A 27,179-nucleotide genomic window follows, 5' to 3' on the forward strand; every position below is an offset into this window, starting at 1 on the left:
CATGGCGGCCAGTATTAATGGTGGAGGAAGAACCCGGAAAACCCCGGAAAGAACCACCGACCCACGAGAAGCTACTGGCAAGCTTTCTCACATGCCCACATTGGTTGAATCTTAGACTCGAACCGCCGCAGACAGAGGTGAGATGGCAGTGATCCGTAACGAAGAGCGCTTTAGACCACTCGGCCACTCGGGGCCCCTCGATCACTTTGAGGGACTCTTCTCTGTAAAATCTAACATCTCCCATTCTCCACCCTGATACTGTACATACCATTTTAGAGAGTTTTTAGAAAGATAATCAATAAAATTTATTGAAATCATGTGATTGATTGTAATGTAGAACCAGTTTTATGTCATATACTTGTATATTTTGTAGTTAAAATAATGTCAATATCATATCATATATGATCTTTTGAACTGCCAGTTTATATGCAGTTATATACTGCTTTGTACATAGCTCACACTTACAATTGTCAGGAGGAGGATGAACTTTTCAAGATACTATAAGCCAGGGACAGATTGTTGGAGCTTTCAATTAGCCAGATATGTAGGCAGAACAGTGTTCAGATATATAGAAATATGAAGGTCAAAGGCTAATGTCACTGCAGCTGAAATACCAAAGACGGTTTCTGTACAAACATTTCATTCATTGATCATATGCCCTCACCAGTGTTGTGGATGAAGTGTATTGATTTTGGGGTCAAAGGTCAACAAGGTCATAGAAGAAAAAAACCTGAAAATTAAGACTTAAATTCTGAACCCTAAACCTTGACCAAAGTTTGTTGTATGCTTGCACTTAAGAAATGGAAACATTCTTGTTATTTTGGGGTCAGAAAGATTAAAAGTCATCATCATTGTGGCTCAAGAAAAATTACTTGTGCAGAATGACTTTTGTTTCTTAACAAATTTTCAAGATGTTTTCTCTTAGGGTAATTAAGAAACCTATAATATCTGGGGTCTAAAGTTAAGGAAAACTACAAATTCTGCAGCCAAATGGTTAAAAGCTGTGGTCATAGCAAGTCTTATATGAAAATAACGGTTTCTGCACAGAGTGAATTATGCTCTATGGATGCCTGTATAGTAGACTATTAAACGCAGGGTAGGCATATAATTATGGTACTCTTGTTTATTTTCAGTGACCAAAGGAGCTTTGATAGTTGCGGAGGTCATTTCATGTCTCAAGCGAGCCATTTCCAGGATGCTTGTCATTATTGTCAGTTTAGGATTTGGCATTGTAAAGTGAGTATCATGAATTATCACACATTTGCAAGTATCATATTGCTTTTTATTTGTTGATGGTCACAGCTGTAGCAGTTATATCTGACAATAAAATATTTGAAAATGTTGATGCCATTGTTATATTATGATGGTCCATGCAATGCACATGGATTCCCATAAATAATTCTATATTCAGCAGTTCTTAACAAAGTTTTATGAAATTTGTTGGGCAGAAAGTATTTTATTATTTGAGAATGTTAATGGTGCTTTAACTTTTGCAGACATTTAACAAGCAACATACAGGTTCATTTGACAGTGTTAAAACCACAATTGATGTTATGAAATTTTTAAATGTAAGACTGTTATATCTTAATTATTTCTGTACTTTTCAAAGTAAAGATGGGTATGATGATACTTTCTGTTCATGCATCATGGATGTGTGTATAATTTCTGGCAACTCATACTACACTGTTCAAGATAAATATTCTTAACCTTGGAATATGAGGTGGGGTGTTCTTTGGATATGCAAAATAGAAGATTTAGATTTGTTATCTTTGCACATCAGTGGTTTGTCCTTGCACAGGAGTGGAGTTAAACATAACATTGAAAGATTTGGGGATATGCAGCTATGTTGCAGTTTACCAATTTATATTGGAGAAAAATACAATAAAACACAGTTAGGGTTTTTCTGTTAAACATACGACCCAGGGATGGGAGTAATATATTCCAGGGTAGTATAGGTTCAAAATTACTTCTGCCCTAATTGTTTGTGATATAAAATCACTTCTCTTGGTGGTCAAAATAACTAGTTAGGGATTTCTGCCAAAACATGCAAGCCAGACATCTTCTAAGCATTACTACTTTTGAAATCCCATCATCCAACTCAAATGTTTAGTGCTGCATTGCAGTGAAGGAGTGACCGGACAAGGGTGTCTCTTTCTGTTGCTTTGATTGGATGTATACAAAAATGTTTTATTTGTCAACTCTAAATAGGTTGAGAAAAGCCAAGAACACTGTGTCAAAATTGCAGTCATGTCCCCAGCCTGCATGAAGCTATCACATTTTTTTTACTTGCACTTTCCAAAAAAACATATTGGGACCATTCTATGATAATAAATGCTATTGAATCATATATAAAAAATCTCATTCATGTCACAAAGGAAAATTTTATCAGAGTTTGTTAAAAACATTGTTTACAACATTAAAAATAAAACTTTTGTCTTCATTATTATAAGTCTTACAGGAGTTGAGTTTGCATCATTTTAATGTTTTTGGATACACGGAGTACTCCGAAAATGACAGAACAGAGCTGTTATAGTGACTGCAATGATGGAACCTGTGCTGTTCACAGTTCTTACTCCTTCAGAACAATTCTGAGATTTTTGGAGTTTGATATTATAAGAATCGGATACAGTCAAACCCACTTATCTTGACCTAGGTTATCTCGAGAACCCATTTATGTTGAGTGTTTTGGTCCAGTCCTGAAAAAAATCCTTCTTTGTTTTGCTAATTTTACCCCTCTTATCTCGACCCCTGCTAAGTTGATAACCCCTTATGTCATGCACAAGTTTTGGTGTGAAGTAACATATGGACCCACTTAATTTGTTGAAACAATTCAAAAACACATTTTCATACATATGCTTAGCACTGGTGACACTTAACCACAAACAATTTCGATTTTTAAGACGTTCAGCCATTTTACTGTAGCTTCATCATCCATATGTACATAATTTAAATTCTTCCTGAGAAATTCTAATGAAGTCCATGATCTCATCAGCCATTGATTCAAGATGTATTTCTGATTGAGGCAATGAATTCTGATTGATTGTTGCATTTTCTGTAATTATTGGTGCTTGGAACAAATTTAATTTGTCATGCAAGTTTTGTTTTCTGCAGGTTAATGATAATTATATGCATTACTCCATTCTAGAATTCATGCGTGTTTTAAAATGGTACAAGTTTTATATATGCTTAATTAATTTTTTTAAAAAAGAAGCAAACTTGGTGAAAGGTTTTTGCTTCCCTATGAATAGCCCCTCTCTTGATGACCTCATTAAGTAGTTTATGTTTGTTGCCTCGGACACTGGGGCAGCCCAAAATCTAGGCCAATTTAAGTACATGTAGCACGTAATTGCTGTTACATTTTAACAGCCACATGATAATGCATGTCATAGTTAATTGTTTGTTTATACATGTTGTTTGACAATGGGTTCTACATAAAATGAGACTAGCAATTATTTTTTTCAGTATTGTGAAGTTATTCAGAGTCTGAAAATCACTGAATTGAATTTTTAAAATTAAAAGATGTTAATAACAAACATAAATTATTTGGAGCACACATGTGCATCTCAATAGTTATTTGAATGAGAGGGGAAAAAAACAACCATTCCTTTTAGCCATTACAGTGTATTAGGTGAGGTCAGATGTTTATTAACATTTTTTAAAATAAAAATTCTGGCTCTGTCTTCAGCCCATAAAATTTGACATAGTGATGCATTAGGGTACCAATTTCCATTAAATAATGTATGAATTTAGATTCATGGCAACTGTAGGTACATCTGTATTGTATTTCATTCTCATCTGCAAATACACAAGCAAATCCATTTTGCTTACATAGGGGTGGTCATGTTTTAGATAAGTTCATATAGGTAAGGTTATTTTATCTACTGAGGAATATTAAAACTATATGTTTACTGCAAAATATACATTGACTGGAATTAAAAGAGAAAATAGAGTACCTTTATTTTAGAGAGTGCACATACATGTACACACGTGAGTAATTTATTAACAACACTTCTTTTTGTATTGTCTGCTGTGTACAGCTGGAGTTTGATTTCTGTCTAAAAATCTAAATCACAGCACTTGTTATTAAGGTAAAACTTTATATAAATAAAGCAATTATTAATCTTAAAACTATGACCAGTAAACCTAAGAGTAAAATACAGGAATAAAGGTCAAGGACAACTTTAAAATTATGTTACCATTTTTTATGAACCCTGATATCTCAGGACCCGGTTATGTTGATGATATTTTGACACCCTTTTGATGTAATTGAGATAACCTGGTTTAACTGTATCTGAGAATTAGAAATGTCTGTTACAGTTTTTATTTTGGAATATGCCTATAAACATTAGTAAATCTTGTCAGAAATTTTCCCTCATCCAGTTCATATCTATAACATGTTACTAGATCAGAACTGTAATTTTAACTTGTTCCTTCTGAGAAGTAATTTTGGTATACAAAAGCTTGGTATCTCATTTTATGTGCATTTAATCATAATTAGTCAGGGTCTCAACTCAATATTTGGGTGAAATTACCTCTTGCCAGCCAGAAGAGAATGAAGTGAGCGAAATTTGGAGAAGTGTAGAAAGTTGAAAATGGCCTGACGTCCTTTTTACTTTCTCTTTGTTCTTTTGAATGAATTCCCAGTCAGTCAGTCCACTTATATATTTTTCCTTCAAATATGTTCCCCAGACATATTATATTGGGAATATTAGCCTGCTATCTCATGAATCCAGCCCTTGTAAAGGACAAAAATCGTCATTTCCTCTCTATTTCAGTAGACAATGGGCAGTAACTCTTCCCCATTACCTCCCCTTGCCACTGCCAGATGTTGCTAGTTTTTAGGGGGCAGGGGCCAGTTTTTATGTACAAATTTAATGCCACAATCAGCGACCTAGTATAAAAAAATCATAAAAAATCAAATACACAAGTGAGGTCAAAAAGGTCCATATTTTTAGATACCTATATTAAAACAAAAGCATAAGAATAGTATTCACTTGACCAGGTAAGTCAATGGCAGTTCATAGCAGAAGAAGTTTATGCACCCCAACCCCTATTTTATACATGCATTTTTCACATCCAAAGGCCATTTTTCACAGCATGTGGTGCTCACAGTGCAAACGCAAGCCCTTTTCCTGGATGAAAATTTTGAAAAATATTGTCTACTAAATAGTTTGATGCAATTCAGAATAGTTGTCACCCCTTGAACTTACGTGTCTACTGCTGTGGGAGGCTAGCTCTTCTTCCTAGCCGACTATTGGTATTTCACTATCAACATACTGCAGAGCAACTATGGAAGGTGTACATGCCTGACATCAATTTCAAGAACAACACAAGCCCGAAACACCTAGTTCACAAATATATCCATATCTATAAATAGTAAACAATAAAAGTCACACCGTAGCCTTAAGTTAAGAAATTTGCCAGAGGCCAATTTACGAAACTGGACCCTGCCACCTTAGCTTCACTGCTGTAATGGTAATTTTTTTGTATCCTGATGGAACCATCCAACGTTCCTTTTGGATCTATTAATCAGTCTGCTGCAGGTTGTATTTATTTTTAAAGTTTCTGCAAAATTTGAGCAATTTTGTCACCTTTATGGACTTCATCTTTTTAACACGATGTCGCACCACACTATTGTTGACCCCGGGCAAGGTCATTGTGACTTTGTCTTTTTTCATTTGCACCATTAGTAATAGAGTTGGTTTTAGCAAGTTATTAACATGCTGTATTTCTGTTTTATGCTTTGCTTTCCCTTGTGTTGTTTCAGTAGAAATGTCAGCTAAATACTTGAAATGCATCAGTTCAAAGCATATTCTATAAGTTGTGAATGTGACAGTGACTTTTCTGATTACTCCATTAGTGATAGGGTTAAGTTCAGCAAGTTAATAACATGATGAATTTCAGATTTATTCTTTGTTTTCTCTTAATGTGTCATTTCATCAGAAATGTCATCTAAATGCTATAAATGCAAGTTCAGGGCATGGAAGTCTCCCAGAACTCTTGTTTTGTATATACTAAGTGTAAATCATCTGTGTAGCATATGTATGTAATACATGGTCAGAGGAAGTATTGTCTTCAGTATTAGCTAGTTAGTAACATACTGAATCACATACAGATCTATGCTTTGTTTTCACTTCTTGTGTCATTTCTGGAGAAATGTCTACTAAAGGCATGAAATGCAGCAAAGTTCAGAGCAATATCCATTGAAGGGAAGGAATGATGGAATAAATCAAGAAGACAACCTAAAGTTTGTCGTTGGCAATTCTGACTCATTGTGGGAGTGTCCCCCAATTTTAGGCAGCCCTTTGAATATAAGTCCCCAGCACATGTGAGCATGGCCTTCAGGCCTGTAAGTCAGAACACATGGTGATTGTACCAGATCCATTGGATCTAACTCATTATACCACTGCACTTTTACTGGCTGGCCAGCCTTCACCAACCATTTGAATAGACGGCCCACCCAACTAATGTGTCACTTGCAATTGCAACTCTTTGGGTTGAGCACACGCACACACACATTTTAGGCAGCCCAGTGGTTTAAATATCCCTGCATGTTCAAGCATGGTCTTTGGGCCTTTAAGCCTGGACACATGGGATTTGTACTGGATCCATTGCATAATAAAACTGCACAGCCACCAGCAGTCAGCCTTCACTGGCTGTCTAGAAATCCCAGCACAGGGACCTTTTCATTGAAGTGGTCCATCCAGCTGTGATTTATGGGAATCTTAGTGACAGATCCATTCAGCTTGCCATACTGTCAATGGCATACTCTTACTATGATGGAGATTTCAGTGAGAAATCTGTGTGTCCAACCAGGCACAAGGAGTGGCCAGTGCCAGTGACGGCCATCATCTATAGAGCAAGCATCCAGGCTGACCATTCACCAGGCAAACCAACTGGCAGTTCCAGCAGTGCGGGACTTCTTTATGTTCACTGCTTGTCCAGAAGGGAGAGCTAGTGACATTTTCAGAGGGAATGGAATTAAGTTTTCAATGCCACCTGGTGTGCTTTCTCCAGAGCTGCAAGCAGACCACGGTTGGGACTCTGCATGCGATGAAACTCCTTCAGATCAGACATACTCGAATCCGACCATGGAACAGGATGAATTTTAGCTTTAAAGACCTTGTCAAGGACATTTATGGGGTGTTGGCTACTTCAGAATGTGCTCCACCTCCTACCGCTGCTCAAGACTATCAAGTAAAAAAAATCAGTGGGTCTTAACGAGGAGGAAGAGATACAAGTTCTTCTGGCTCCTCCAGCAGCAGGAATGAAGGTGATCATTGACTGGCTTTCAGGTAGTATTGATGACCCGGTAAAATATATTGCTCAGCTAAAAACTGGCAACACCTGGTGGTGGCAATGGGAGCTAATGAGTAAGAGTTATTGCCCTTTGTCTATAGAGCAGAAAAGACGATTTTGATCTTTAATAGGGCTTGATTTGCAAGATAGCAGGGCTAATATTTCTGACATAATGTGATTAGGTAAGTATGCTCTGAGAAACATAATTTACTTAAAAATTTGCTTATTGGCATCACTACAGACTTGCAATATATTATGTCTAAAACGTACCTAAGTCTTGTCATAACTACAGACTTTGCGTGTCATGGTGCTGCAGTATGTCATGTCAACACCTTGGCATGGTAAATATCTGTTTCTTGGCATCATCACAGACTTTTATGCATAGATGTAATCAACCACTCAAAATGTGTCCATATTTTACACATCTCTGAAATGCTTATGCTTCCAGTACATTCCACAACTTTAATGTTCAATTAATTTCACAGTAATAAAGACAGCAAGTTTTGTTGTATACAGACTTAAGACTTATCTTCACTATGAATGACATTTTCATGTGAACATGCTGTCCAGAAATAAACACACAATCTGGTATTCAGATGTAGATATGTTTCATTTTGAATGACATTTCCTGTGAATATACTGTCCAGAAATAAACACACAATCTGGTATCCAGATGTAGATATGTATTTCATTTCGGAAGATTTGCATGTGAAGTGTGCACAAGTTGTGTGAGACTGACCAGCTGATTTATTGGCTATCTAGTACCAGTGAAATGGACAAAATTTGGTCTACACTTTTATACTATGTGTGTTACAAAACTTTAGTCCTACAATGTAAGACATATCACATGTTGTTTTTGTTTTAGTGCTATGTCTTACTACCCTAATAACGGCCTTGTATAGCCTGTTTTGATACGGGTTGACATTGGAATGAGTAGTCAAAGTTTCAGGAATATCTCACACACTTGGCCGCCTATATCGACACTCTTCGACTAATTTATGTGTAATTAATGTACTTACTGTGCTGTCGTTTTCCTGGTGAAATGAAAATACGACACTAGCAAATGGACACATTTTCATGTTCCATTAACATACATTTGAATTTGTTGCAATGCGATGGTAGTTGAGGTATGCTGAAGTAGGTTCATGTGGGGGATATGTTTCCTGAATGAAACAAAATGTTGCTTACAGTTCCAATAGGCATAATATATTTTTATTCATTTTGTTAAAGAATAATATTTTAACTTAACCTGATTTCGGCATTCCCAGCTTTCATCACTTTCTAGCCAACTGAAATGTAAGGCAATGAAACTTGAAAACAGGTCCATTTCTTTTGTGAGAATTTGAATTTTTAATGAGAAAAAAACATCAGAGTAAGTAAAGTCTGTCAAAATATTATAAGTTTACTTTATAGAAAAGCATCATTATTGGTTCCCAGTTGTGTGCAATACTCCTGAAAATTTGACTTTCATTGCTCTCTTAGTCAACATCAAAATGCCCATCACCCTCCTGAACAAAATTATCGGATGAAGTGTCTTACATTGTAGACTAACAAAACTGAAGACCCTGCTAGAGTTAGTCTACTCGAGTTGGTCATACCAGAATGCACATTGGATTTATAACTCGAATTTTAAAATCCATATTTGCCAAAGAAAACATTAGAGCAATTTATGAAATGCTATTTTATATATATGAGGTGTGACCCAGTCTAAAAGAAAGCAAGTTCTGTCAGTGGGTGACTTTCATCAGAAATAAATTCTGTGGGTGAATCCTCCAAGGCTTTAATTACATTTTAGGATGGCTACTTAATTCAGAACTGACATTCACCTGTTCCATGCATAATTTGAATAAAACATCTATATACATTATTTTGTTATTAGTGTTTAGGAAAAAATGTGTTTCTTGTTGTACTGGCTTGAAAATATGGGTAGATGGGTCTTTTATCTTTTTTAACATATATATTTAATGTGATTTTTAGTGATTTTTTTTTTCTTTCTTGGGGGGTGGGCAAGTGCTAGGATTGGCAATGAGAAACAAGGATGGTCGGCTGACAGAAACACAGAATTTTTTAGGCCTTTTCTCAAAATACCTAAAGGATAACATTAGCAGAACAACAAAACTTGACTTGCAGAAATATAAAACTTGTATTGTGAATGTTTTGAACTGAGAAATTCAGCTGGTCTTATGTCAAGCAATGTCATTGATTGGACTTGAGTCTCATTTCAATCATTATTTTAAGCTTCAAAATTAATGGGGACTTTAAGTCTCAATTCAGCCATTATTTCAAGCTTCGAAATTAATGGGGTCTTTAAGTCTCAATTCAGCCATTATTTCAAGCTTTGTAATTAATGGGGACTTTAATCTCATTTCAATCATTATTTCAAGCTTCAAAATTGATGGCAACATTAAGTTTCATTTCAGTCATTATTTCAAGCTCTGTAATTAATTGGGACGTAAGTCTCATTTCAATTATTATTTCAAGCAGTGAAATTAATTGGCCTGTAATTCTCTGTCATTTCAATTAATCAGAACTCTCAATTCAATCACTATTTCGAGTTATGTAAATATGTTTTCATTCATTGCTTTAATTGATCAAACCATGTCATTGACTTTAGGCATAAATAATTCCTTTGGTCTGTTGACGTCTTATATTAGATAAGATAGATATAAATCATAAGAAACATAGCTGTTTTTAGTCATATTTTCTATTATTGAGTTGCAGTTTAATCCAACCATACTTTTCATTTCAAAAATGCATTGTAAAATAATACTCTTTTCCTTGAAAAGATGCACATTTTTTAAATATAACATTTATTCTGTTTTCCTTAAACAGCATATACCGTCTGATTGTCCATTTGTGGGTGTCAATGGACATCACTGATTCAAGTTTTTCCAGCTATTTAGCTCACTAACACCTTATCCAGTTTACTTCATATTTGGAACTTATCATCACATATTCCCTTTCTCCCAGCGACACTTACCCCAGGGTTCTGTTTCTAGGTGGGGCTGTGGAATAAAGAATTATGATGAGGACACATTTATTTAAAGTCTTTTTTTTCATTAGTTATATTTCTATAACCAATTTATCAATTTACTGCCAGTTTTAAATATGACTTCATCACATACATCTTTCTCTCAATACCATTCCTGCCCCTGGGTGGGGTAATAAGCAAGTGTATATGGTACCTCACATATTTTACTTTTGTTGCCCCAGGGCTGTGTTCCTGTGTGGGGCCATAGGGTCAGGAGCTACACATAGAACACAGATTAATTTTTTTATCACCTTTTTTTTAAGAACTCTTACTCAGTTAACTTTCTTCTAAGGATGTAATATCACACATCTGCCCTTAACACTGATCAGTTGCTATATGGAACGGGGGGGGGGGGGCACTATATAGGGCATTTTAAAGTTATTAAAGATTTTATTTTATCTCATATTTTAATATTTACCCAGTTAATGTAAAATTTGGAATATAATTTGATCAAAAACTTGCCTTTCTTAGCATACTGCAGTGGGGTAAGAAGCATGGTACTTTTAATTTAGTTTTTTTCTCCTAATCTTTTAATAACCCCTTACCTCATTCACTTCATATTTGGATTCAGTTATATGATTCAGTATTTCCTTTCTCAAACCATTGTTGCTTCTAGGATTATGTTCTTGAGTGGTGTCATTAGGTTAAGATCTTTTGTCACAATTTCAGTGAAGTCTGACCCAGTTCATTGTAGATTTAGGATGTAACATCATGACATACATACCATTCCTGCTTGTGGGCTATGTTCTTGGACAGGGTGATTGGGTTTATAACTTTCATTTTAGTAATTTTATTTTACATTGGATTTTAAAAATAAAAACATCTTGTAGTCCCTGGTTTGGGTCCCATGGGTTTATGCCTTTGATAGATGGACATCTTTCTTTCAAGGCATACCTTTAGTTTCTTAAAACACATTTCTTGCTGTTTCTTCAGGCCCCGACTTGGACCAACCCTGCACAAGGTCCTGTGTATTGGCTTTCTTTATTTTGTTGCTGGCACTGTCGAAGGATGCATGAGGTCCCTAAATGTAAGTACAATAAATTATTTATAAACAATATTGATACATACTACACTTTGTACTGGATAATATTAAATTACCAATAATATTTTCAAATTCTATAATAACTGTAGATATAAGTATTGTGTAACAAATACAATAGTGAAACACGCAGTTCATATATGCATTTCTGAATGTGATTATGAGCATGAAAATGTAAAAGTAATTGAATTGATAGTATTTGTATGTACTGCAAACATCTAGAGTTTCAAGGGAGAATAGTCCTTGACTAATGAGTCATACTCTACATATAAAGCATTATTATTATTATTATTATTATTGTTTCCAATATTACCCATAGTTTTATCAGATTTTGGTTTGTAGGTATATTGCACTTATAAGATGGCCTCTACTTTGCATGAATCAAATTTTCAGTAAATTTATTTTACTTATAAGCACACTTATATAGTACACAGTTAAATAATATATCAAATACCTCAAATTTCTAACAGATGATTGGATATTATCCTGATGGGGGTGTATTTCATCTAAAGGCACCTGCCTTAATACTACATTTACTCTGTGTGTGTGTGTGTATATATACATATACATACATATATATATATATATATATATATATATATATATATATATATATATATATATATATATACATATATATATATATATATATATATATATATATATATATATATATATATATATATATACATACACAGGTGAGCACCTCTTTTTATGTGTGGGCCCCGAGTGGTCTAAAGCACTCTCCATTACGGATTACTGCCATCTCACCTCTATCTGCGTGGGTTCGAGTCTTGGATTCGGCCAATGTTGGTATGTGAGAAAGCTTGCCAGTAGCTTCTTATGGGTCGGTGGTTCTTTCCGGTGTTTTCCCGGGTTCTTCCTCCACCATTAATACTGGCCGCTATGTATAGCCTCTCGTGTGCTGAAAAATGGCGTTAAACCCCACAACAACAACAACTTATTATGTGTACTCCAAGAACTGTTTGGGATTGACAAACCTTTTTATTGCTATCAGCTAAACTTTTGTCATTTTCATAATGACTTTTGTCTTATTGATTTTGTTTTCCTTTGAGAACATGTCAGCATAAAAGAGCTATATATGTGAGTACTCCATTTTGCCCCCAAATTTTGTCAATCTAAATAACTGGCTAATATTGTATGTACAACACATCACAGAGTGGTAACAGCTGGCTTTATCTTGATGAAGGAAATTAAATTCCATGAAGATGTTAAAGCTGCTTTGTAACAAGTGTTTATTTGAAAAACAAGTAATATCATAACTTTACACATAGATATCTTGAAAAAACTTCAAACTAAAATACTTCATTAGTTATGTAGTACAGTGTAACAAACAATATAGTTTCTAATGGATCTTAATGTAATCATGTATTTATCTCTTTTAACCCAAGGGTGCTCAAGACAAGAATGAACTGTTAGCCGCTGTACCTCTGGCAATCATTGATGCCTCTATCTGCTGGTGGATATCCTTTTTATGGCAAATTCATCATGTCCTGTAGTTGTTTTGAGAGCATCCATAGATTGTATTCCACCATTAGCAAAGCTATATGGGAGTGGGAAGGCATTTTGAGTCCGGTTCATGTTCTGTTTTTTTTGTACATTTTGTGAAAAAAAGTTCATTTATCTCAGTGACAATACCGAAGTCAAGAAGCTTGGATGTGGATTCATGTTCATTAAGTACAACACCCTTGCTTCTTAACCAGGTCACTATGACCTGTTTTACACATTATTGACTTGGGTTCAGTTTTATGTTCAAGTACGGTACTTGGACACTATTACCCATGTTAGAACTATAAGACTTGCTGGAAAAATACTTCTACTTCTACACTGAATGATAGCATCCTTTTGTTATAAACCATAGCCACCACTTCAGATCTTTATTGGATTTTAAAGGTTGATGCATCTTGCTGAAATTTGTATCTTCAAAAATTTGTATAGTACAGCTAGTATTTGTATAGTACAGGTATTTTATATGGTAGTAAGCTATCATCTGTTGTAAAGGAGGGTTTGTCAGATAAATGTGAGCCATGAGTAAATGTTTCTTCAGGCCAGGATGGTCACATATTGATGTTTTAAATGAACTATCTTTCCCAAGTAAAATGCAGTTTATTTCATGCAGAAATCATAAATATCAGTCAATTTTGAATGCATACATGCATCAACTTGACACTGTGTGAAGTTTCATTTCTGTGCTGATGTTAAGTGAATGGATGTTACGTGCTCTGCTGGAAGAGCTTACGGGATGACCTGTTGTCCATCGTTCATCATCTGTTATACATCCGTGTATCTGTTAGTACAGGTTTGTTATCACTACTACTCCTAAACTACTTGGAGGATTGCCTTGAAACTGTATACACACATTGTACCAAGCTCAAGATGCTCAGGAATGAGAATGGGGCTGCTCAGACATCCAATATGGCCACCACAGTAGCTCTCTTGAAAATCTTGTTTTTGTCAGTTATAAACAAAATATCATCAACATGGTGTTTTTACTAGAATATTTCTTATAATGTCAGCATTGGGCCTAGATGAAAATTCTTCCACTGGGTATCAAGTATAGTTACCACAGAGGCCATCTTGAAAATCTTGATATCACTACTTGTCCACAATGAATGGTCATATCAACATAGGATTTCACTTAAAGGTTTCTTATGTCTGGTTGGTCATAAATGAAAATAGTACCAATCTGCCACACTAGCTATCTCTTTAATCTTGTTATTTCTGCTGAACAGAAAGTCATATTAGTCGTATTACTTGAAGACTCCTCATTGTGTCTAGTTTGTCATAAGTTTAAAAAAAAAAATTGTTAATTTGATATCCAATATGGCCACCTCAGTGGCAATCATGAAAATCTTGTCACTAGTCCTTCTTAAATGAAAGTGATGTCAGCATTGGGTTTTCACCACAAAATTTCCCATGATGTTGGTACTAAATGTAAGTGGTGCCAATCTGACAGTCCAGTATGACCAACATTGTGATTGCTAATCCTCCTAAATAGAAAGCCATATTGATATGGGGACTTTACCAGAAGACTAATGATCCTGAATGAAAATGATGCCAATCTTGCATCCATTATGGCTGCTAAAATGGCCAATTTAAAATTTTTGTTGCTCAAGAATGTTAGAGGTGGTTTCAACATTTGGCAGATGAAAAGTAGAAATGATCTATTCTTGATTTCCTGAAAAGTTTCTTTTGGACAGTGAGGTATCAGTCCTATTGAGACTCATTTTGCTTCTTGGTTTTTAAATAAAATATTTTTAATTTTATTGAGATAGATCAGGGTTACTTTTCCTTGACTGTATGCAGATTTTCTCTAGCCTTGTCCAGACGACCAGAACACTTCGATTGCGGAGAAACATTGTCAAGCTTAGCCTGTATAGGCATTTCACAAATACTCTTATTTTTGCTGTCATTGGTAAGTTACATTTTATATTAAGCTTTGTTTACATAAATGATCAGCTGTTATTAGTGCCTGACATAAAGATGAGGAAGTCCATAACCACCATCCATGTTAAGAACTTTTAGTGAGAACTGTGGTGTGTACCAATTCATGATATATTTGATATATTGAAAATATAGTTATATAACTGTAGTATAGCAGGAATGATCAGAAGTATTTAAATATGGTATATTGAATAGGAAATAAAGATAAAACATTAGCTTCATGTTTTCTTTTCAACCCATATTGTTATACATCAGTATGATTTTGGTCATGGGGTCATATTGTTATGAGGGAGTGTTATATTCTGATGATGGGGTCCAGGGCGGCGAAGTGGTCCATGCCTTTACTGATTACTGCCATCTTACCTGTATCCTTGTGTGTTTAAATCTCAGGCTAAGCCAATGTGGGTTTGTGAGAAAGCTTGCCAGTAGCTTTCCATGGGTCGGTGGTTCTTACTGGGGGGTGGGGGTGGATTCTTCCTCTGCCAGTTATACTTTCTGCCATGTATAGCCTGTCATGTGCTGAGAAATGGTGTTAAACCCAAAACAACAAAAACAACTATTCTGATGCAATTTGATCTGCAAGTTGTTTAAAGACCTAGATGTGCCTTTATTAGGTTTTGTCTAATGAACATTTTTTTAGGATGCATCTTACATAGTTCATTTTGAGTTTATGATGATAACACTAACAACAGAGAAAGAGGTAATGAATCTTCTTACATTAGAGTAATAGAGGCTTGTAATAAATAACATGGCAAAATTCATATCTTGTTTATAATAATTCAGTAAATGTTGTGTGAGAGAAAATTAATCTTACACCTTCATTAGCTCAAGATGAAATGCCTATTTTATAATCTAGAATAGTTTAATTAAACTGCAATATGTTAAGAAATACTGCTTTCACCTTTTTAGTTCCTTTCATTCCTTCTCTCTTCAGCATAGAATTCAGAATAGTTACACAATACGCCATTTATTATAACTTCAACTAGTTATGCCTGAAACGACTTCAGACAACATGACTTTTTTGAAGATAATTACTGATGATGGTGAAAATAAAGTGAAGTTTAGGTGTAAACATTGCCAACTGTACAGTTTAAATATTATCTTGCAAAACACAAAGATAAATGAATATATACATAACTGTGATAAAATGAGTCTAACATCTTTAATGGCTCAAGATGGAATGCACTGAAGAAAGTTTTGCATGCCAAACTAAGGCAAGGTCACAATACCATCCACTTAAACATGTTTGACTTTATTATTAGGATGCAGACAATAACATACTTATTCTAGGATACATAGAATAGGACGGTCGGTTAAAGGCTGAAGTAGTGTATGATATTTAAAAGATGAAATGAATGACATTGAAGTACATATTATGATTGAAACTTATTTAGGGGATCAAATTTGAGAAATGGGGGAATGAAATATGATGAAAATGAGCCCAAAATGTGAAAGAATAAATCGTCTGATGAACCAAGTCAACATGGGAAAGCCATTCATGTGACAGATTATGGCCCTTTTGTTTGCTGCATTATTTTCCAGTATTGGTGGATAACATGCACCTGTTTGAAGTCCTGTTGAGCAAATTGTATCATGCAGGGGGGCCTTTATGATGAACCCATATGAATACCTCTTGAGCAAACTGTATGCAGCTGTTGAGCAACTGTAGCATGTATGGGCATCATAATGAATAACTGTTGTGCAAATTGTAGCATGCACGGGGCTCTTTGTTATGCACCCATTATGAATACCTCTTGAGCAAACTATGCAGCTGTTGAACAACTGTAGCATGTATGGGCATCATTATGAATAACTGTTGTGCAAATTGTAGCATGCACGGGGCTCTTTGTGATGCACCCATTATAAATACCTCTTGAGCAAACTGTATGCAGCTGTTGAGCAACTGTAGCATGTATGGGCATCATAATGAATAACTGTTGTGCAAATTGTAGCATGTATGGGGCTCTTTGTGATGCACCCATTATAAATACCTCTTGAGCAAACTGTATGCAGCTGTTGAGCAACTGTAGCATATATGGGCATCATTATGAATAACTGTTGTGCAAATTGTAGCATGCACGGGGCTCTTTGTGATGCACCCATTATGAATGCTGTGGAACAAATTGTAGAATGCATGGGGCCCTTTATGATGCACCCTTTGTGAATAGCTGTTGAGCAAATCATAGCATACATGGGGCCTTTTGTGATGTACCCTTTGTAAATAGCTGTTTAGCAAATTGTAGCTGATGCACCCATTGTGAATAGCTGTTGAGCAAATTGTAGCATGCATGGGGACCTTTGTGATGCATCCATTATGAATAGCTGTTTGCAAATCGTAGTATGTAAGTGGCCGTCTGTGATGCATCCTTTGTGAATAGCTGTGGAGCTAATTGTAACATGCATCTGGCCCTTTTTTATGCATCCTTTGTGAAAAGCTGTTTGCAAATCGTAGCATGCAAGTCGACCTTTGTGATGCACCCATTTTGAATAGCTGTTGCATATATTGTGAACAGCTATAGTTGACTTTTCCTCTTGCTTTGTGTGGATATTTCTTGTTTTATTTATGACAAGTCTTATCAGAAAGTAGAACACAAATGATTGTACGATGTTGACAATTGTAGCAGAAAACTGTTTACATAGAAATCCATTTTGCTTAAGTTTCATGCCATGACTTGTAATTCATTACACTATATATATATATATATATATATATATATATATATATATATATATATATGTATATGTATATGTATATATTTGAACAATTAACAGTCCAGTAAAAATAGATTTATAAATGGATTTTAAAAATGTCTGTAAGAAATAAGTATTGTAAATCTTCTCATGGTTATTATAATGCAAATTTTTATTGTTCTGTATAATAAATATTGTAGACAAGATTTGTTATTATAATGTAAATCTTTGTTGTTCTGTGTTATACATATTATTGACAAGATTTGTTATTATAATGCAAATTTTTTTTGTTCTGTGTAATACATATTGTAGACAAGATTTGTTATTATAATGCAAATCTTTATTGTTCTATGTAATTCATATTGTAGACAAGATCTGTTATTATAATGCAAATCTTTATTGTTCTATATGATTCATTTTGTAGACAAGATTTGTTATTATTTTCATACGTACAATCCTGATGAAGAGTGCACCAAAGTCATGTGAACTTGATCCATTTCCAACATCACTGCTGCTTGAGTGCTTAGATCCAGTATTGCCTTCCTTAACTGATGTTATTAATACCTCTCTCTCATCCGGGGAATTCCCATCATTTTTCAAAACTGCCATTGTAAAGCCTCTGCTGAAGAAACCAACACTAGACCATAATGATATAAAGAATTACCGCCCAGTTTCAAATCTCCCATTCATATCAAAAATCTTAGAAAAGGTTGTTCTATCCCAGCTTGTATCTCATCTAAATTCAATATTGTAGTCTGACAAGATTTGTCACTATAATGCAGATCTTTATTGCTTTATGTAATGCATATTGTAGACATGTTTGACAGGCAGGTCAGTGGTCTGTCTTGTGTGTAAACAAAATTCTCTTTTTATCTTGAACTGTATTGCTGCTTAAGCTAATTTTAATTTTTCAGCCTCAATTATATTCATGATCTGGTCCTTGGTACAGATTAAATTCAAAGATTGTGTAAAGGTGAGTGGAATTGCATCATTTTCAGTCATATTTGCTACATCTAGCCAGAAGAAAAGCAAAGATAGTACAAGAGTTACATTGATGATAATGATTACGATGATGATTATATATAATTACATCATAGGGGCTTAAACTCTGTAACAAGAAAAAGTAAAAACCAAGAAGCATTCCATAATCCAAAGTAAAATATAAAGTGAAAAGATTAAATATAACACTGGACAACAAATTTTTACAAAAGTCATGTTACTGAAATAAAATTAGTCAATTCTTATCAATTTTTATGTGCTGAACACGAATATGACAGTCAAATTGCAAAATTGGCTCTAGTTTTTTTGTAATCTGCAAGAAATTAATGTTTACATAACGAAATGCATTCCAATAGTAAAAGGTCAACTGTAATAGCCTACCTATAAAAAATCAAGTCATTGACTACATCTTAGATTTCTTCGCCTGTCTCTTGTACAGCTGTTCGGGAGCATCTCTGAGGAGTGTCCAGCAGTAGTCAGCCAGCATTGTAGTGGACCATTTTCCCTGGTATCTTTGTTCCATTGTTGCGATATCTTGATGAAAACGTTCGCCGTGTTCATCACTAACAATACCACAGTTGCTAGGAAAGAAATCCAAATGGGAATGAAGGAAGTGAATCTTTAGAGACATATTGCAGCCAAGTTTCTTATACTTCATCAACATGTCTTCTACTAGTTCCTTATAGTTTTCTGCCCTAACATTTCCGAGGAAGTTTGTAGAAACTAGGCGAAAAGCATTCCATGCTTGTTTCGCGTCACCTTCCAGCAAGTTGTTGAACCGGTCATCTTTGAAAAGCTCTCGAATCTGAGGACCCGCAAAAACTCCCTCTTTAATCTTTGCTTCGCTGAGTCGAGGGAATTTTTCATGCAGGTATCGGAATGCTGGCAAAGTCCGGTCAATGGCTTTCACGAAGTTCTTCATCAAACCTAGTTTGATGTGAAGGGGTGGTAGCAAGATTTTCTGAGCCTCAACCAGAGCTGGGTGTTGGATATTCTTCTCTCCAATGGCTACATTCTGCCTGTGAGTCCATTCCTTCCTCATGTAGTGCATTTCCCTTGCTCGGCTATCCCACTCGCATAAGAAACACATGTATTTTGTATATCCTTGCTGCAGTCCCATTAAAAGGGCAACTACCTTCAAATCACCACAGAGGTGCCAGCTGTACTTGTTATACTCAATGGAATTCAGTAGCTGCCTTAAGTTATCGTATGTCTCGTTCATGTGGACAGCATACGCTACTGGAATAGATGGAAGAATGTTTCCATTGTGCAAAAGCACAGCCTTGAGACTCAGTTTCGAAGAGTCCACAAATAGTCTCCATTCTTGTGGGTCATGAGTGATTTTTAAAGCATTCATGAGGCCCTCAATATCGGAACAGAATATCAGATTACTTTCCTTTCTGAAGAAAGGCTCCAATTGCTGGTGGCGCTTTCGATATGCAGTAATTGTGACATCTTCTTCTAGAAGATTCCATTGTTGGAGTCTTGATCCTAGCAATTCTGCCTTGTTCTTTGATAAGTCCAAATCACGAATCAGGTCATTTAGTTCTTCCTGTGTTATTCTGTGTGGGGTTGATGATGCACCACAGTGAAAATCTGGATCACTGCATGCTGATGGACCAGGAGAAGAACAGGTCGACTCACCTTTGTCTTCGTCAGATGAATCAAGAGAATATTCTGCTGGAGGTTCTGGAATAGGAAGTCCCTCACCATGTGGAACTGGTCTCAATGCAGACGGAATGTTTGGGTAGACTATTCTCGACTTCTTTCGCTTCGTTATTCCGCCGGAAAGAGGAGGAACCAAGCAGAAGTAACAGTCATTTAGGTGGTTGCTTGGCTCTCTCCACACCATTGGGACTGCAAACGGCATTGATGACCTTTTGCAATTCAACCACTGTGAAAGCTGTGTTGTACATGTAGCACAGCATATATGCGGAGCCCAAGGCTTGTCTTGGTCACCAACCTTGCATCCGAAGTAAAGATGATATGCCTTCTTCACTTGAGAATTGATACTTTTCTTCTGGTTGGCAAATGTCACTTCCCCACAAATATAGCAAAAATTGTCCGCGGTATTAACACACTTTCGAGGCATTACTGTTCTTTATTGTACGTAAATGGATAAAATAATAAGTTTTATGTAACAGTAGCTTGAACTGTCTCGCACAACGTCTAAAATATTTTAAATGCTGAACCTATCTGATTGGGCTTTATATAGTACACTGCTTACGTCAGCTTCAGCAGCCACCTGACATTAGTATAATAGGCCTACACATGTATAGTACACTGCTGACGTCAACTTACTTCAGCAGCCGCATGGCATTAGTATTGCATTGCATCAGACAATGATGCAATCAACTGTGGATGATGTGAGCATGATGGTATTATGCAATGTTACATCATTATTCCGGATGTTGCTGCAGTCCTACTGGAGAAATTTACACAGTGAAACATAGAAAATGAGGTATATGAATATCTTCAAAACGAGAGCCAATACAAATTTTTCACGGTTATATTCGTGTTCGGCACACCAAAATACTACAGATTAGGGCCTTTTCAAGTCAGTAATGATTTCACTGTTGACCAGTGTAACTTACAGTAAGGTATGAATTCCTAGGCTTGTATGGAATATTATGACATTCTTTAACTCCATATACCCATTGCCATTAGGCTAACATGGTCCGTACAGACCTAAAAGTATTTGAAATTGCTTGAATTTGAAAAGTTTCAGTGAATTCACATCAAGGGAGTGTGTGTAATTGTATTGCAGAATAAGAGGAAGTTATTGTTGTGAGCACAAGATTTCATGGTTTTGCAGAAATTATAATTTTGTCAGTACTTAAATATGCAGATATGCCTCTGATTGAAAATGGGTTAGATAGGTCTTATCATGATTCAGTGGGTCTGTAAATCTGGTTTGTAACATATGTGAAGTCTACAAAATGGGTTCTCACTAATTAAATTGGCAGTATTAATTGACTATCATAAAGATTTTGAAATAGATGACCTATCTGTTTGCCAGGACTGGAAAGAGCTCTGGTTGGATGAAGCTGTATGGCACCTTCTCTTTTCCATCATCCTTATCATCATCATGATCCTGTGGAGGCCTACTGCAAACAACCAGAGGTATACTATTGATTCATCTGGGAAAGATGCGACATGTTTATCACAATTAGAGGTTTATCTAGTCTGGTCACACAACCAAGCTACCAGCGGTAGGATTTTAAGCAAAATTGGATTTTGCATGATAACTGGACTTGGAATAAGTGGATATTAAGCAGATTTGGTTTGTAGACCAGCATTTTTAAGATCTCAGTTTTTTATATTTCTAGCCAGCTATCTAATTTAGAGGAGTTACAACCTCTGATTACCTATCCTCTAAAGTTTGTTTTCGCAGCTTAACTTTATCAGTAGTTGTTGTATTTCAAACGAGTTTAATACTTTGACCATGTTAACAAATCTAGCAGCTGCAGTGAAACATAACTTTTAAGAAACTTGAAATGTGTGTGTGTTTGATTTGGATTTTTAATGTAGCTTTAACAATATTTCAGTCATATCACTTCATATCACTACGATGTCTGCACTGTGACAGTTTATAGTGATGTCTAGCACTGGGGCATCATGCCACAGACATGTAGCATGATGTCCCACCCAGTCACATTATCCTGACACCAGGCTGACCAGTCCTAACACTAACCTCTTAATGCTGAGTGCCAAGCGAGGCAGCTGTTAGTACCATTTTTGTAAGTCTTTGGTATGACTCAATTGGGGATCGAACCCACAACCACCCACATCTGAGGCGGACACTCTAACCACTAGGCCACCAGAGCGGTGAAACTTGAAATAATCATGCCATACAAATCTACTGCTGCCCTGGATAGTTGCAGTCAATATTGAACTAAATCCTGGTCCTAAACTTTTTCCTTCTTTAATATCATCATTTTTTGACCAATAAAACAAAGCCCCTAATCGCCGAAAACTGAAACAAATTTTGATACCAAATTTAAAGTTTACTCTTACAAATAAAAAAAAGGACCATAAAAAAAAAACTCACTTCAATCTTGGAAACATAATTTCACTCATAAATTCCAGATTATTTACAGTTTAGCAAATACTTTAGTTGGTTTATCGGTGAGAAAGTGTCCCAGAGGAATGTAAGGTTAAACATTACTTGACGTGCACTGACAAAGAGCTGGGCCAGTAATAAGCTAATCTGAAGACTTTGCACCTAAAAGGAAGCCTGCTTTTAAGGTAAAATTTTAATAATTGAACACTTGTAGATATAAGAATCATAGGATTGAACTATCCTTACATGCCAACCATTATATGTGTTTTTTTGCATAATCATTATGCATTGTATTTCCACCTAATTACATCTTATGCTCCCCTGTATCTCAGTTACACTTTTTGGGTACATTAACAAAAATAAAACTAAAAGAAATAAAAAGTTGTGACTTATGGATGTTATGTTACTGTTAAATTTTAGAGGAGAGGGATCTTTTTAATCATCATAACTTGTACAGATTTAAAAAGAAGAACATGAGGGTGTTGTAATACAGCACTCAGATTGAGCACATCATCATGTTTATTGCAGAATTTGAATATAAATAATTTTGTCAATAAATTGAAAAGTGGCATCCCTTATGGAGAACAAATCAGAGAGATGGGATGATATTGTGCTGATTGCATATTGAATACACATATGAAGAAAAATTAAATTTGGTCTGAAGAGTTTTTTATTTTGAGGGGTTTCACTGTATAAGCAATTGACAATATCATGTAATAAGGCTATGTCTTGTATTTAGCTAAGTGCTAAATGTGAACTTCTCAATTTTTCAGATCCTTTTTTTGTAAAAATAACATCCATTTAAACAAGTTTGAAAGGTCATATCTGACAAGGTCAGAGATAAAGCCAACATGCATGTTATGGGGGATTTTCATGATAATAATACTGATTATACAGAGAAGAGATGCAGACTTGGCAATATGGTTATTGACTTGAATGACCAGTGACAAAATGGTATTGTTTAGTACAAATAGTTAACTTTTCTTCTCAAGAAAAAAATATATCTTACTTTTTCCTGACTACACTGCCTGGCTAATCGTGACACATACATTCACCATACTATTTTAATCATGTTATTGCATGTAGTTGGCTATACAGGCATCATCAAACAACAGAATCATGGATTTTTTTTTTGTTTGTTTAGCAAAGATGTGTCATGTGATGAGAAGCCAGTGATTTGCATAGAATCAGTGGTCTTGATGTGAAGTCAGTGACTTGGATAAATTCAGTGATCTTGATGTGATGTCAGTGACTGATAAAATCAGTGGTTTTACTGTGAAGCCAGTGACTTTAATAGAATCAGTGGTCTTGATATGAAACCAGTGACTTGAATAGAATCAGTGGTCTTGATGTGAAGTCAGTGACTTGGATAGAATCAGTGGTCTTGATGTGAAGTCAGTGACTTGGATAGAATCAGTGGTCTTGATCTGAAGCCAGTGACTTGGATAGAATCAGTGGTCTTGATGTGATGTCAGTGACTTGGATAGAATCAGTGGTCTTGATCTAAAGCCAGTAACTTGGATAGAATCAGTGGTCTTGATCTAAAGCCAGTAACTTGGATAGAATCAGTGGTCTTGATCTGAAGCCAGTTACTTGGATAGAATCAGTGGTCTTGATGTGAAACCAGTGACTTGAATAGAATCAGTGGTTTTGATGTGAAACCAGTGACTTGAATAGAATCAGTGGTCTTGATGTGAAGTCAGTGACATGAATAGAATCAGTGTCTTGATGTGAAATCAGTGACTTGGATAGAATCAGTTGTTTTGATGTGAAATCAGTGACTTGGATAGAATTGTTGGTCTTGATATGAAGTCAGTGACTTTGATAGAATCAGTTGTCTTGCAGTGAAGTCAGTGACTTGGATAGAATCAGTGGTTTTAATGGGAAGCCAGTGACTTGGATAGAATCAGTGGTTTTAATGGGAAGCCAGTGACTTGGATAGAATCAGTGATTTGATGTGATAAAGATAAAGTCAGTGGTCTTGACAATAGGAGAAACATAGAAGCAAATTGAAAAATTATTAAATCTTCTCAAATTTAAGTAGTTGATAAAAATGTTCCTTCAGAATTTAGTAAATGAGTGATGTCAATACCCATGATTACAAATAAAAGTAAAAATAATTATTTCTTTCAGAGTATGGACAATTGTATCTAAAAAATAATTATTTTAGAGTACTGACCATAAACAAAAAAGGGATCAGACCTGATCAGTCTACACAACACACAATATCCAACAATCTAACAGTGCTAACATGCAAAATAAAATTTACCTTTTTTATCTCATTTTGCTCTGATGAATTTAATTAGTATAAAACATAACAGCTTTTAAAAGTCTTTTTTTTTTTTTTTTGTTATTAGAGAGAGAGTGACCGAGAGATAGATGAATCATTGCATTGGTGTGTAAGATTATGTTTATTTACAATGTATTTCTTTGTAGCTGTTGTAGTTTGTTATGTTGTCAAAGTGATTTAGATGGTCTGTACATGTAGTATTTACTATATATAGGTAAATTGTTAGCAAGGATATTAGACCATTTTGTCAAAGTTATGTACAACCTATTCTTTCAGCAGCATTAACCTCCATATCAAGGGCCCCGAGTGGCCGAGTGGTCTAAAGCGCTCACCGTTACAGATCACTACCATCTGACCTCTGTCTGCATGGGTTCGAGTCTCAGGCTCGGCCCATGTGGGTATGTGAGAAAACTTACCAGTAGCTTCTCGTGGGTAGGTGGATCTTTCCAAGGTTTTCCCTGGTTCTTCCTCTGCCATTTATACTGGCCACCATGTATAGCCTATCTTGTGCTGAAAAATGGCATTTAACCCTATAACAAAACAACCTCAATATCACATTTTTTTTTTAATCAAAAGACTTCTGTTGTTTGTAGTGATTGAGGAAACCATATTGCATCAGTGTGTACAATTTTATATGTGCTGAACAGTATTTTTTGTCGCTGTAGGAAAGAGAGAGGTTACATTGCAATTGTAATCTGTGTTGTTCAGTTAGCTAATTGTGATCTTCCTAATATACGAGGTCACTACTATATTCCATTGTCAATTAACACCAGTGAATACTCAATTCATATATGTTTTAATTATTTTAATTATAATATCCTTCGCCACAAGAATCAAGCTGTGCAGTGTTGTTGACATGCTAGTTAAATATACCTAGAGCTTTTGGCCAGGTTATTCCAGCCAACACGAGATTGAGGACAAGATTCCACACACCAGATCAGATTGGTGAGGCTGCCAGTAATGAAATGTTTTAAGAGGACTGAAAAGAAAAAAAAATGAAATTGTTTGACATGCAATGTAATTTTTATTCTCCATTCTATAATTAAAGAGCAGCTTTTGAGTATGAATCAGATTCTGATGGAAAGTGTTAGAATGAATGAATACTAGTCAGTGTATTATGGATTAATTAAGAGTTGTGTATCTCATCATTCACTGCTATGATTTTTTTATTATAAAATCCACAAAAGGTAAAGCATTTTTAGCTTTCTTCATAAAATCACTGACTGGTGACCACTAATGACATTAAATGTGATAATTTAAATTTCGCACTTCATATACTGTCAGATTTTTCTGGTTTAGATTTCACTTGAATCACCGTATTTTGCGAAGAATGGAGAATGTAATCTGTATCACCATTGGAAGTGACTGACAAAGCAGCCACACTTAGCCTACAAAGAAGCTCAAAGTTCATTTTTCCTCTGTGTTTTCAAGGCATCTAACTGCTCTGCAGTAATCCACTAAGCTAAAATCACCCTCAGGAGGAAGTTCTTGATTTGACCTTAATATAGATTCCTGAGGCTTCTATTTCTTAGCCTTTTTTAGCATTAGGAGAACATGCATATTTCAGCGCATTTTGACCTAATTGAACCAAAAATATACAAGTTGCCTTTAAATAGTCCTATCAAAGCATCTTGAACAGCAGAACAAAATTAAACAATTGAAATACTAATTCGAGTGTTTCTGCTGAAATAATTTTTTGGCTCAGTCTCTCATTTTTATCTCACCACTGCCAAAGGTTGACCAGTTTTTACTCAGAGACTCTAAAGCTATCATGGACAAACTTGGCTTCCTTTATTGTTTATAATGCTTCATAAAACATTCTGCATTTGGTCTTAAACTCTCCAGATTTCAACAAAAAGGTAATCAGTTAACAGCTTCATGTGTACATTTATTAACATCCATAAACCAGTAACTTCGCCACCCATCATTGCACCAGTTTAACATTTCCAGCTCCCAATAGCGTGGTTTCCACTGGTTTCTTTGACATGGAGATATAATGCATAAAAAGGTTTTGTTGTTTTTAAAATAGATTTTTTAAAAAATCTTTTATTCTTCAAAGTTATGGATTTAAGCCTTGAAACAGTATGTGCAGTAGACTATAAAACAATATTTTTGTCTTACTGTCAGCAGAATCACAAAATGTTATTCACTGAGAAGAAGTCCACCCAAATCACAAAGGCCACCATTCCATCATTTATGGCATGTTAGGATAGATATTAGCCAAAACAAATACTTCTTTGACCTTCTAGCCAATATTGATTTGTTTGAACCAAAGGCTTGGCTCTTTGTCAGAAATGAAACT

The 27,179-nt window shown here is 35.4% G+C and overlaps 1 protein-coding gene across 1 annotated transcript in view; it reads left to right on the forward strand.

The window, feature by feature from the left end:
- The window catches only part of LOC149804475 (Golgi-pH regulating cation channel-like), a 133,100-nt gene that overhangs the window by 79,185 nt on the left and 26,736 nt on the right, over positions 1-27,179 (forward strand). The window contains exons 12-17 of the mRNA XM_089940689.1: positions 1,134-1,236; positions 11,264-11,357; positions 12,782-12,852; positions 14,696-14,805; positions 18,440-18,498; positions 21,544-21,647. Of these exons, the coding sequence (XP_089796815.1) occupies positions 1,134-1,236; positions 11,264-11,357; positions 12,782-12,852; positions 14,696-14,805; positions 18,440-18,498; positions 21,544-21,647 (541 nt within the window). The remainder of the gene's footprint in view (positions 1-1,133; positions 1,237-11,263; positions 11,358-12,781; positions 12,853-14,695; positions 14,806-18,439; positions 18,499-21,543; positions 21,648-27,179) is intronic.

This window comes from Sinohyriopsis cumingii, chromosome 2, assembly GCF_028554795.1.
Source record: "Sinohyriopsis cumingii isolate HCF-2022 chromosome 2, ASM2855479v2, whole genome shotgun sequence".
NCBI lineage: Eukaryota > Metazoa > Mollusca > Bivalvia > Unionida > Unionidae > Sinohyriopsis > Sinohyriopsis cumingii.